This window comes from Mobula hypostoma, chromosome 18, assembly GCF_963921235.1.
Source record: "Mobula hypostoma chromosome 18, sMobHyp1.1, whole genome shotgun sequence".
NCBI lineage: Eukaryota > Metazoa > Chordata > Chondrichthyes > Myliobatiformes > Myliobatidae > Mobula > Mobula hypostoma.
Window position 1 is genome coordinate 61881698 of NC_086114.1, and position 12532 is coordinate 61894229.

The 12532-nt window shown below is 38.6% G+C and overlaps 1 protein-coding gene across 2 annotated transcripts in view; it reads right to left on the minus strand.

Moving 5' to 3' along the window:
* vps13c (vacuolar protein sorting 13 homolog C) overlaps positions 1 to 12532 on the minus strand; it is a 387651-nt gene that overhangs the window by 313992 nt on the left and 61127 nt on the right. For both annotated transcript variants that reach the window (XM_063070973.1, XM_063070975.1), the window contains exons 6-9: positions 9534 to 9643; positions 9291 to 9350; positions 5487 to 5546; positions 2938 to 3018 (exon numbers count right to left, since the gene is read on the minus strand). In XM_063070973.1, coding sequence (XP_062927043.1) covers positions 2938 to 3018; positions 5487 to 5546; positions 9291 to 9350; positions 9534 to 9643 — 311 coding nt within the window. The remainder of the gene's footprint in view (positions 1 to 2937; positions 3019 to 5486; positions 5547 to 9290; positions 9351 to 9533; positions 9644 to 12532) is intronic.

The window sequence follows — 12532 nt, forward strand, 5'->3', positions numbered from 1 at the left end:
TAAGCCTGAAGGCACACACTCAGCAATTCAGGAACAGCTTCTTCCCCTCTGCCATATGACTCCTAAAAGGACTTTGATGCTATGGACACTACCTCACTTTTTTAATATACATTATTTCTGTTTTTGCACATTTTTCAATAATCTATTCAATATATATAATTGATTTACTTGTTTATTATGGTTTATTTTATTTATTATTATTATTTATTTTTTCACTCTGCTAGATTGTGTATTGCATCGAACTGCTGCAAAGTTAACAAATTTCACGTCACATGCTGGTGATAATAAACCTGATTTTGATTCTGATATAGGCACATGAATGTGAGGAAAATTGAAGGATATGGACACTGTACAGGCTAAAGCTTAGTTTAGATGGCCACGAGATTATTAATTTATTTGGTTCGGCACAACATTGTGGGCTGAAGGGCCTGTTCCTGTGCTGTACTGTCCTGTGTTCTATGTTCTAATTTCTCCAATCTCAGCTTAAATCTATGCTCTCTAGTTGTTGATTCTTCAACGCTGGGAAAATGCATTTGCCTTACTTGTGCCATTTTTAATTTGGACACCTCTAGAAGAACACACCTTATACTCTCATTATCCAATGAATAGAGTCCCAGCCTGCTCAACTTCTCCCGATAAATCAGTTCCTCAAGTACTGGCAACATGCTCTTCTGAATTCATAGTGATTTCAAAATGGAAAAAAAAAACTCAGACCTTTAGAGAGGTGCAATAGGCAGGGAAAGAGCATGGAACACCAACTCTAGAGTGAGGTGGGTTTGTTATAACCAACACCCTGTTTAGTCAGAGAGAAAAAAACAAGACTTTATGGCAAAGGCGGCACTGGAACACATTGAATTAAAGTACCATTCAATGAGGGGCCACAAGCATGTACACATCATCCATATCAACAGCAGCCGATAATCATTTCATTGTACACCATTTAAACCCCCAAACAGTGACAGCAGAAGAACCAATTGCTGCAGTTCAAGAGGGTTTGAACTCCACAAAGCTTCAAAGTTAATTTGACCCCTCTCAACAGGAGCTATGGGGTGTCCACCAGTTTTAGCAGTTGAAGAGATTAAGAAATACAAATATTAAATCAGATGTGTATATTGTTTTTGGACTGAAAATGCCCTCACAAGGCATTAGGAAGTACATCTTCAGGCTTGTGAAGGCAAAAGTCTAACCAAACAAAACTTGTGACCTAAAGAACAAATGCTGGATTGATAACACACAGGAAATCAGCAAGCAACTGCCACCAATCATGTGAATCCTTCAATGCTGTCCACATATAGCGCAAACATCCAGATAGAGTGAGAACTTCAAAGAATCCCTTAACCCAAACTCTGATCTTTGAGGTAATTGTCCTCAATTTCATCCAGAACATACACACACACTGCTATAAATTGACCTACCACACCATCAGTTAGTGCCTCCTTCCCAAATGAAAAATAATCTCAAAACCAGATGAAATTCCTACTCAAGAAATAACATAAGGTACATCTGCCATAAATGACCAAATCTGGGAAATAATCTGCCAAATTCACAACAATCTTCCAGAAATATGACTGCCTTAATTAGAGAAGTCTTCCTGCTGTCCGTCACATGGGAAGTCGTCACAAGGATCTCCACAAATGCTTTCTTTCTGTGACTGAATTGTTTCTTTCAGAGTCGTAATGCAGATTCCATCAGATTCTAACAGACACAATGAATGCTATTCTCACCACACAATAAATCCAAGAAATATGTAGTGATCAAAACCAACTAATGTGCAGAGACTCTCAAACTTCCAAAAACTTTCAATTTATGGAGAATAAATTATCAAATTGATTATTATTTGTATTTTCGTTCTTTATCAGCTACATAAAATGATTCAGCTCTCCAGTTAAAGGGCCACCAAATGAAATGAAGCAGATAAACATAAAGAAATCTCAGTTGGATGACTGGGAGGATTGTTGTATGTGGGCAAAGACAAGATAAAATGATAGAGAAGCATAATAAAAATGGAGAATATATCTAGGACACAACTAAAAAAATAACACCAACCACTTAAAAAAGAGAGAGGGAGAAAGATAGAGAATTCACCCAATAAAAGAGTGTCTTTTTGCCAAGCATTGGTGTCGTCAAATCTGTAATATGGAAGCCTAATTTTGATCATTGTAAACAGCAAGATGTCCAGGCACTCAACGGGTGCAGGAAAATACAGCTAAATTGAGACGACAAGCAGTCTCCAGATTATGCCAGGGTTCTGTTCCTAAACCTCATCCACAAGCTGATTTCTCTGCAAATCAGAAACATCAATTTTCTCTAGCAGCCCACATGGTACCACGACATAAACTTACATACTTACTTATTTATTTTACAATAAGGAGAAGAGTAGGCCCTTCTGGCCTTTCAAGTTACGCCACCCCAGCAACCCCAATTAACTCTAAACTAACAATAGGACAATTTACAATGACTAATTACTCTACCCAGTACATCTTTGGACTGCAGGAGAAAACCAGAGCACCCAGGGAAAACCCACGACTTCATCGGCGATTTCCCCGGGTGCTTCATTTCAGAGACTTCTTACAGAACGGTGCCAGAATTGAACTCCAAATTCCAGAATGCCCTGAGCTGTAATAGCATTGCGTTAACCGCAATGCTATAGTGGTACCCCATTTTTTTTTCATTTCATTGAGTAATCACTCTAATGATGCCCACAATTTAAAAAATGGAACATATATTGCATACATTCAGTTATTAATAAATACCATGAAAAAATGTATTATTTTTAATACAAGCTTGAAAATTATTTTTAAAATGTATGGGAGAATTTCTGTCAAGTTGGATTTCTGTAAGTTCTCTATAATATGGAGAGCCACAGTACCATCACCATTATTTCCCACTTTCCCCAACTTTATAGTTAGATCCTGTGTAAAATTATACAGAACATACCAAAATTTGTTCTCTTGCATCTTGGTAAAATAATGTACTGTTCACATTCCAGTAGGCACAAAGACAATCTAAGCGGACAAGCTGAAGAAGAGAAAAAAAATTTCACAAAGGGAAAAAATATTTCATAAAAGAAACAAACTTCAAATTTACAATTTTAAGTATTCAACGTTGAAACACAAAAAACTTCTCAGATGACGCAGTAATCTATATTCTGACAAAAGAGCTTTGACTTTTGTTAACTTTTTTTACTCTTTAGATGGATGGTTCCTGATCTACTAAATGTTTTCAGTGTTTGTATTTTTAATTCAGACCTCCAATGAGTTTTTTTTTTACTTTTTGTTATTTTTTTCATGAAGATATTTAGAATTACACAAGTTCCTCACACTTTTTTCCAGAGCATGTCTTCAAATGTTTCATTTGCTCTTCAAGGAAAGGAAAATTCATTTGTACAGCACTTTTCAAACACAAGGCAGTTCAAAGTGCTTTACATAGAACAAGATTTAAAAATCAAACATCAAATTTCAAACAATATAAAGGGAATAAAATCACACATAAAATTAAGAAATAAAAGTTACAGTGCAGGAGATTCGAATTAAGAGCTACAGCAAAAAGTTTTAAGCCTCGATTTAAAAGAACTTAAAAGTTGGGGTACACTTCAGATCATCTGGAAGGTTATTCTAGATACATGGAGCAGAGTAACTAAAAGCTGCTTCACCATGTTTAGTTTATTAAACCGTGGAGATGGTGAGCAGACCCACTCCAGATGACCTGAGAGCTCGAGAGATGTATTTTGGCCTAAGACCACTCAGTGCTTTGTAAACCAGTAATAAACATTTTAAAGTCAATCCTCTGACGAATAGGAAGCCAGTGTAATGATCTGAGAACTCAAGTGATGTTTTCTGCTCTCTTGGTCTTAGTGAGGACTCCAGCAGCAGCATTCTGAATGAGCTGCAGCTGTCTGAGGGTTTCCTGTGAAAACGCCATTACAGTAGTCAAGTCTACTAAAAATATATGCCTGGACGAGTCTGTATAGATCTTGCTGAGGTACAAGCCCTTCAACTCTCGCTACATTTTTAAGATGGTAGTAAGCTGACTTTGTTATTGTCTTAATGCGGTAGTTAAAATTTACATGGAGTCCATCACAACACCAAGGTTTCTGACTTAATTGTGAACCGTAATGACAAGGATTCTAAGTGAGGCATGACCTTTAATCATTCTTTGTTAGCACCAAAAGCAATGATTTCAGTTTTCTCTTTGTTTAACTGGAGGAAAGTTTTGCACATCTAATCAGTGACTTGCTTAATACAGTTTTTTAGTGATTGTATGGGACCATAATCACTTGATGACACTGCTATAGAAATCTGAGTGTTATCTGCACAATTATGGCAAACTAATCTGTTACTTACCATGATTTGAGCGAGAGGGAGCATGTAAATGTTAAACAGAAGAGGCTCGAGTATGGACCACTGAGGCATACTGCGTATCATTCTTGTTCGGTGAGATATGCAACTACCAATCAATACAAAATTGTCCCTGTCCTATAAGTACTATTTAAATCACTTTAGGACTATATCAGAAAGTCCCACCCAGTTTTCAAGTCTGTCCAGTAATATACAATGATCAACTGTGTCAAAAGCAACGCTAAGATCCAGTCGAACCAAAACTGAAATTTTACGATCATCGTGGTTTAAGCGGATGTCATTTAAAACCTTGACCAGAACAGTCTCAGTGAACGGTGTGGTCAAAATCAAACATCCACACAGTTGCTCAGTGCCAAAAAGCTGTTAAGTTGCTGATAAACAACCTTTTCAATTATTTTATTAAAACATGGTAAATTTGATATGGGCCTGTAGTTATTAATTACTGAAAGATCCAGGCTGTTCATTTTTAAAAGAGGCTTAATAACTGCAGTTTCAGGGCTTTTGGGAAGCAGCCTGATAGAAGAGAAGTGTTGACTATTTGCAGAATATCTGGCGTTGCAACGAAAAACATCTAGAGTGATGAACTGAGACAATACTTGTCAGTAATTCATCCAGCAGTGGAAACAATCTTGCAACATTGCTCTCACACAATCTTTGACAATTTTGAACTTGGTATCGAAATGCAGAGAGTGATAGGTGCGTGGAATGCACTGCCAGCGAAGGTGACAGAGGCGGATATAATAGGGTCTTTTAAGAGACTCTGAGATAGGTACATGGAGCTAAGTAAAATAGAGGGCTATGCGATAGGGAAATTCTAGGGAGCTTCTAGAGTGGCTTACATGGTCAGCACAACATTGTGGGCCAAAGGGCCTGTAATGTGCTGTAGATTTTCTATGTTCTATCTCTTCCAGAGAAAACAAACCAATTATATCCTATTAATACAAAATATTCACTTTATGCAATTTTTGGTACAGTAGTCATCTCCATATTCAAACAGTATCACTCTGTTATTATGATGTCTTCACTTTCAAAACATGTTTTATAACATTATATGTCTCAAGTATACATCTATTGGAGTCCCACAATTAGCTTGCACGGTACATCAGGCTTACGACTTATGACAAATACCTTGTAGATGATTTTTGTAGCGTCGCTTAGTATACATGGTGCCCAGTTTTCATCAGCTGTCTAGAAATATAAGCAGTTGATAAATGAGAATGTATTATTTTACCAAAATTTATATCTTTGTTAATAGTTTTTTGTTTGATTTTAGCATTCTGATTGACAGTACTTTGTATACAAATCTATATCATGCATTAGGCAACATGCTGTGTTCAGAATTCCACTCTGGTTACACTACAAGTAATACTTGGCTTAAAATAATGTTAGGTATCTATTTTTAAGGAGAGAAGATTAATTTTGTGATTGTTTCATATAACCCATGTTTCAGATTTTCAGTGTTTTATAAAGATAGCTTATTCTGTTACTGATGGACACCAAAATGCATTCTATCTATCATTATATATTTCTAGCTAAAATCAAAGCAACTAAATATTGGAAAATTGATGAGGAAACTAGGTATTTTCAGTTCTATTTTGTCGACCATAAATGGTTGACCATTGTAGAATCAACTGAAATCTTCTTGTAGTGTTACAAAATTGGTAATTTGTAGTAAAATAACTACAAATTACCAATTTGGAGAGAGAGCAGCACACCACACGTGCGCAGCCTTCCGGTGAAAAATGATATCGTATCTGTTAAATAGAGGCCGTGGACAATTCTGATTTGATGGAGAGGGACGTGAAAGCACAGAGGAACATCTGGAGAAATTTCTGAAACACTCGTTACTGCGTGGTCGGGAATCTTTCAGAGGGTAGGCCTCAAAATCCCAGGCTTTGCCTGCTGTTGGCGACCAAGGTTGAGGTCTGGTTGGCGTGGCAGGGAGAGTTCTTCCTTCTCCCGTCTGCGTGAGCTGTGGAACATTTGAGAGACTTTGAACTTTTACTGTGCTCATGGACTTCTTCATCAAGTTACGGTATTGTTGCACTGTTGTAACTATATGTTATAATTATGTAGTTTTGTCAGTTGTTTCAGTCTTGGTCTGTCCTGTGTTTTGTGATATCACACCGGAGGAAATATTGTATCATTTCTTAATGCATACATTACTAAATGACAATAAAAGAGGACTGCGTGTCTTCATAATCTAAAATATCCAACATAAAGGCAATTTAATTATTTTGATCCTGAACACAGATGAGAAAGAAAGTAAAATATTATTGGACAAAATTAATTAATTCATCTAAATAGCGCACTTTCATTTTTGTTCAGACATTAAATGTCACTCCACTCTTCAAGAGGGAGAAAGCAAAAGAAAGGAAATTATAGGCTAGTTAGCCTAACCTCAGTGGTAGGGAAGATTCTGGAGTTAATTGTTAATGAGGCAATTTCAGGGCACTTGGAGGCACATGATAAAATAGGTCAAAGTTAGCATGGTTTCCTTAACTATAAGCTATTCTGTGTTGTGTGTGTTTGGGTACTACTGTGTTTTACACCCTGGTTCGGAGAAAGCAATAGCACAGGCAGATAGGATCATAAAGAAATCTTTTGGCACATTGGCCTTTGTAGATCAAAGTATTGAGGACAGGAGATGGGACATTACGTTGAAGGTGTAAGACATTGGTGAGGCCTAATTTGGAGTATTGTGTGCAGTTTTGGTCACCTACTACTGGAAAGATGTAAACAAAGTTAAAGAATACAGAGAAAATTTACAAGGATATTGCTGGGTCTGGAGGACCTGAGCTATACAGAAAAATTGAATAGGTTAGGACTTTATTCCCTGAAATGTAGAAGATTGAAAGGAAATTTGATAGAGGTAAACAAAATTATGAGGGGTATAGATAGGGTAAATGTAAGCAGGCTTTTTCAACTGAGATTGGGTGGAACTGCAACTAAAGGTCATGGGTTAAGGGTCAAAGGTGAAAAGTTTAAGGGGAACATGAGGGGAAACTTCATTCAGAGGGTGGTGAGAGTGTGGGATGAGCTGCCAGCACAAATGGTGCATGCAAGCTTGATTTCAACACTTAAGTTTGGATAGATACATGGATAGTAGGGTTATGGAGAGCTATGGTCCCAGTGCAGATCGATGGAAGTAGACATTTTAAATGGTTTAGCACAGACTAGATAGGCCGAAGGGCCTGCTTCTAAACTGTACTTTTCAATGACTCTAAATAACAAGCAGGATTAACAAAGGAGAATCAATGGATATTGTAAACTTAAGATTTTTAGAAGGTCTTTGACAAGGTGCCACAGGAGTTTTCTTAGCAAGATAAGAGCCCATGATATTACAGGACAGATACTAGCATGGATACAGCATTGGCGGATTGGCAGGAGGCAAAGAGTGGGAATAAAAGGAGCTAGCCTCTCCTAATTTGGCTGCCGGTGACTAATGGTCTTCTACTCAGGGCGGTACTGGGACCCTTTCTTTTTATGTTGTATATCAACGATTTTGGGTGATGGAAGTGATAGCTTTGTGGCCAAGTTTACAGAGGATGCAAAGATCAGTGCAGGAGCAAGTAGTGTTGAGGAAAGAGGGAGGCTGCAGAAGAACTTATACAGATTAGGAGAATGGGCAAAGAAGTGGAAGATGGAATACAATGACAGGAAATGCATGGTAAAAGGAATAAAAGTGTAGACTGTTTTCTAAGTGGGGAGGAAATTTAAAAATCAGAGTTGCAAAGGGACTTGAGAGTCCTCATGTAGTATTCCCTGAAGGTTAACTTGCAGGTTGAGTTGGTGGTGAGGAAAGCAAATCCAATGTTAGCATTTCAAGAGGACTTGAATATAAAAGCAATGACGTAATGCTGAGGTTCTATAAGACACTGGTGAAGCCTCACTTGGAGCACTGTGAGTAGTTCTGAGCCCATTATCTAAGAAAGGATGTGCTAACATTGAAGAGAGCTCAGAGGAAGTTCACAAGAATGATTCTGGGAATGAAAGGGTTATCATATGAGGAGGTTTTGATAGCTCCGAGCCTGTACCTGCTGGAATTTAGAAGAATGAGGGGGATCTCACTGAAACCTATCGAATGTTGGAAGGGCTAAATAGAGTATATGCGGAGAGCATGATTCCTATAGTGGGGAGCTTAGAACCAGAAGGCACTGCCACAGAATAGAGGAACATCCATTTAGAACAGAAACGAGGAGGTGAGGGTCTCGGCCTGAAACGACAACCATTTACTCTTTTCCGTAGGTGCTGTCTGGCCTGCTGAGGTCCTCAAACTGTTTGTGTGTTCTGCTTTTACACAACATGTCCATGAACACTCTGTTGGTCAGGGTTGAAAATGGATGTTGCATCCCAGCTGTCAACACGATATGCAAGCGAGACAGTATTATATGAGGAGCAAGTTGTTGCCCATGCAGTTGGCTTCCCCTATCCACACAGCTGAGAAATCCAAAGGAACAGCAGAGACCACTACAGCTTTGCACCAGCGGCTTCACAGGAGTTGAACTCAACAATGACCTGCCTTCTCCAGATTTTTTCTCCATAATTACTCTCAAAGCCTTCCCCCATGAGTGGGTATAGACCCAAGGCATCAGAGGCTTGAGATCAGTTTTCCTTCTCCAAGATGAGCTGCCAACCACAGCTGACGAGTCCCATCTGCCCGAAGTAACTGGTTTTAAGGCACCAGTAACCTGCCTCTGCCCCTTCTCCTGTCAGTATAAACAGTTCCACTGGGCTTAGTAGCTAAACCATACATGAAGTCCAGGATATGGACTTGGTTGTCAGAGGCTACTTAAGAAGCACACCTTTGGGAGCATTTAATAGGTTTTGGGAACTTATCCCCACTACCTCCCCTGGCTATGACAGCCTTAAGAAAGCTTCATGAACCATGCTAAGCTGTAAAAATAGAGAGCTTTAACTATTTGGAATTACCTGTAAACTAAGCTCCCGTAAGGTAATACCAACGGACATGGGCCTTGAAGAATCTGTAATCTGCAAAATAAAGAACTGTTACAACAAAATTCAAGAACTTTTCCTTTTCAATAACTGTCTGGGCCTTTCAGTGAAACAGTCCATCAGCCCACAATAACTATTCTCAGTGCTTGAAAGCACAAACTGATAAAATTCTTATATACATACACATAAACTTTTATGCAAATGTGCGAATCTACTTACAGCATCTTCATATCTTATATGAATGCTTGTTATTTCGATTTGCAGATTTTTAATAATCTGTGTTGCCAGCTTTTCTCCAAAACTATCCTTTTTCTCTTCTTTTGCTTTACCTTAAAAGAATAAAATAAAAAGTGTAATTTTCAGAGTAAATTATTAAACAGACGGAGAATCCCGAGAGAGCACACTGGATATTTTCGTTTGAACAGATTAGCTGACAAATCACAAGGTGTTCTGTAGTACCATTCCACCACATTGAGAGCAGACATTTCTTAAAGAGCAACTGTTCTTCTAGCTCAAATTCTAACCCCAATGCTGAAACTTGCAAACTCTCATTCTTCCACAGTCTAAGTGCAAGCTATGAGGATAAAAAGTGACAATACACTCTCACACCTTGCAGCTCTGAGCACTCATTACCTGCCCCGTTGTTGAGTGGCGCTGCCTCATCCTTCAATGGCCCATGCAGCAGCATCTCAGCAGAGCAATGTTAACAAGCAGCCAACCAATGTTGTTAATACTCCTGCTGTTTTAATCAACAAGCTTCTCAGTAACCTGTTTAAAGTCTGAAGATTTTCTGCTTGGTAAGAAAAAACCTTTTTCCTTAACACTTGATGTTAGTATTGTTGTAATTGATTTAAACTCACTACCACCACAAAACACGGGAGTCATTTAATAACTCTGGTTAGACATCATATTGAAAGTAATGCACTTTGGCAATAGATTTATCAATATTTTAATATGTCCCTACAATATTTATAACAAGAAAGTGTTTTTTTCTGTTGAACGTTATCCAAACACAACACATTAATAACATAACATTACCAATGTGAAATACTTGCTAATAATAAGATACATAGTGTAAAAGTATGCCGCATCTTTTAATCACAACTGCTACACCATCTACCATACTGGCCTGTAATTTATTATCATTTACCACAAATATTAGATAGATTCAGTACAATGAAAAGTATTTTTTGTCCATGATCAGCAGCAGGCTTGTCAGTTTTTTTAAAGAAATAAACATAATAATAAAACAAGTTATATGCAAAAGTAACTGCTTAATACAACTGCGGTCTTATACTAGTTACTAAACTGAATGCATCTGTATGAACATGAACTCAGTCAAACCCATGCCAATTAAAAATTCAAATGTACATGATTCCAGCCCTGCTATATAAGATTATAGGTCTGACAAAAGCTCAAAATTTAAAAATCCTAATATAGAGTAGCAGATGAATGTTTAAAACTATTAGATTAATAAAGATGCTTAAAAGGCCACTTAAAATGCAGTTTTTGATGTACTGTAGACCAGGGGTCCCCAACCTTTTTTGCACTGTGGACCGGTTTAATATTTACAATATTCTTGCAGACCAGCCGACCCGGGGGCGGGGTAGGGTTGCCAACGGACAAGAGTAGCAGTCAAAAAATACGTTGTTTACCTTGAGAAAGACTACAATGACCACGAAGCCTTGCGCAGGCCCCAGTGCGCATGCGTGACCTGAGCATCCGTGTACCTGCCGATATTATTCTCTACAAATGGTTTTTGGCGATTCTGTTTGGGGGGGTTGGGGGGATGTTAATCACGACCGGAATATTGGTAATAAGGGGCTAATACACTTAATTTCGTTTCTAAAAGGGTTTATCTAACGAATTTAATATTAAACACACAGCGCATATTTTCCTCGCATGAATATAGTGATAAGTCAATCATCAGGGGAGGACGGGGAGCTTGAAGTAAGTATTGAACGAACTTCCAGTAGAAGTGGTAGAGGCAGGTTCGATATTAGTTAAAGAAAAATTGGATAGGTATATGGACAGGAAAGGAATGGAGGGTTATGGGCTGAGTGCAGGTTGGTGGGACTAGGTGAGAGTAGCTTTCGGCACGGACTAGAAGGGCCGTGATCGCCTATTTCCGTGCTGTAATTGTTATATGGTTATATAAGTCACTTATCAGTCAATAGCATCATAACTTTTCAAGTAATGTTTGGATATTAAACACACGGCTCTTATTTTCCCTGTATGAACATATAAAATCATTTCAACACACCAATATCGCTGAATCAGTGGGAGCCCTGGGCTTGTTTCCCTGCAACAAGACGGTCCTATCGAGGGGTGATGGCAGACAGCGATTCTCGAAGGGGGTTCCTTATGTCCAGTCTATTCCACAATTTAGGTTTCATTGCATTCATTGCAGAGATATGTTGGAAATGGAAGCAACGTTTTCAGAGATTTCGTGGCTATCTCAGGATATTTGGCCTTGACTTTGATCCAGAATCCAGGCAGAAATGTTATGTCAAACATACTTTTCAGCCCGTCGTCATTTGCAAGCTCGAGGAGTTGATCTTCTTCCCGCACTGACATGGATGACACGTTGTTAATGACCTCGCGTGTGTTCAAGCTCAACTGTGGGCATGACAGGGAATGAGGAAAGGTGCAGCTGACTCATATCGCCAAATCATATCGTTTCCTCGCGGCCCGGTAACGTATGCTCTGCGGCCCGGTGGTTGGGGACTGCTGCTGTAGACCATGGTGTCTCTTTGGGGGCTTTGCTGTTGTTTGCATGGTGGGTGGTGGGAATGCTGATGTTTTATGCTGGAATAAGTAGGGGGAGGGGGAAGATTGATGCTGTTTACTGCTGCTTGTGTATGGGAGGGGGCAGAGGGTTTGGGGTTATTACGTTATAATCTGTCATTCATTCTTTGAGGTTTTCTGTTTAGAGGATGCCTGTGAAGAGTGAGAATTTCAGATTGTATATTCTCTGATACTAAATGGAACTATTGAAAACCATTGGAATCAAAATTTGAAGTGCAAAGTATACAATCTTTAGCAACCATAAAGTGATTTATGAAGAAATTTATAGTACTATCAGGAAAATCTATAAGAATTACAGAATTATACGGTAGAGAAATGGGCATTTTCAGCACACTTCATCCCTGCCAATCTTTATGCTTGTCTATGCTAGTCCCATTTGGCTGTATTTGGTCTGCATTCCTCTGTATCTT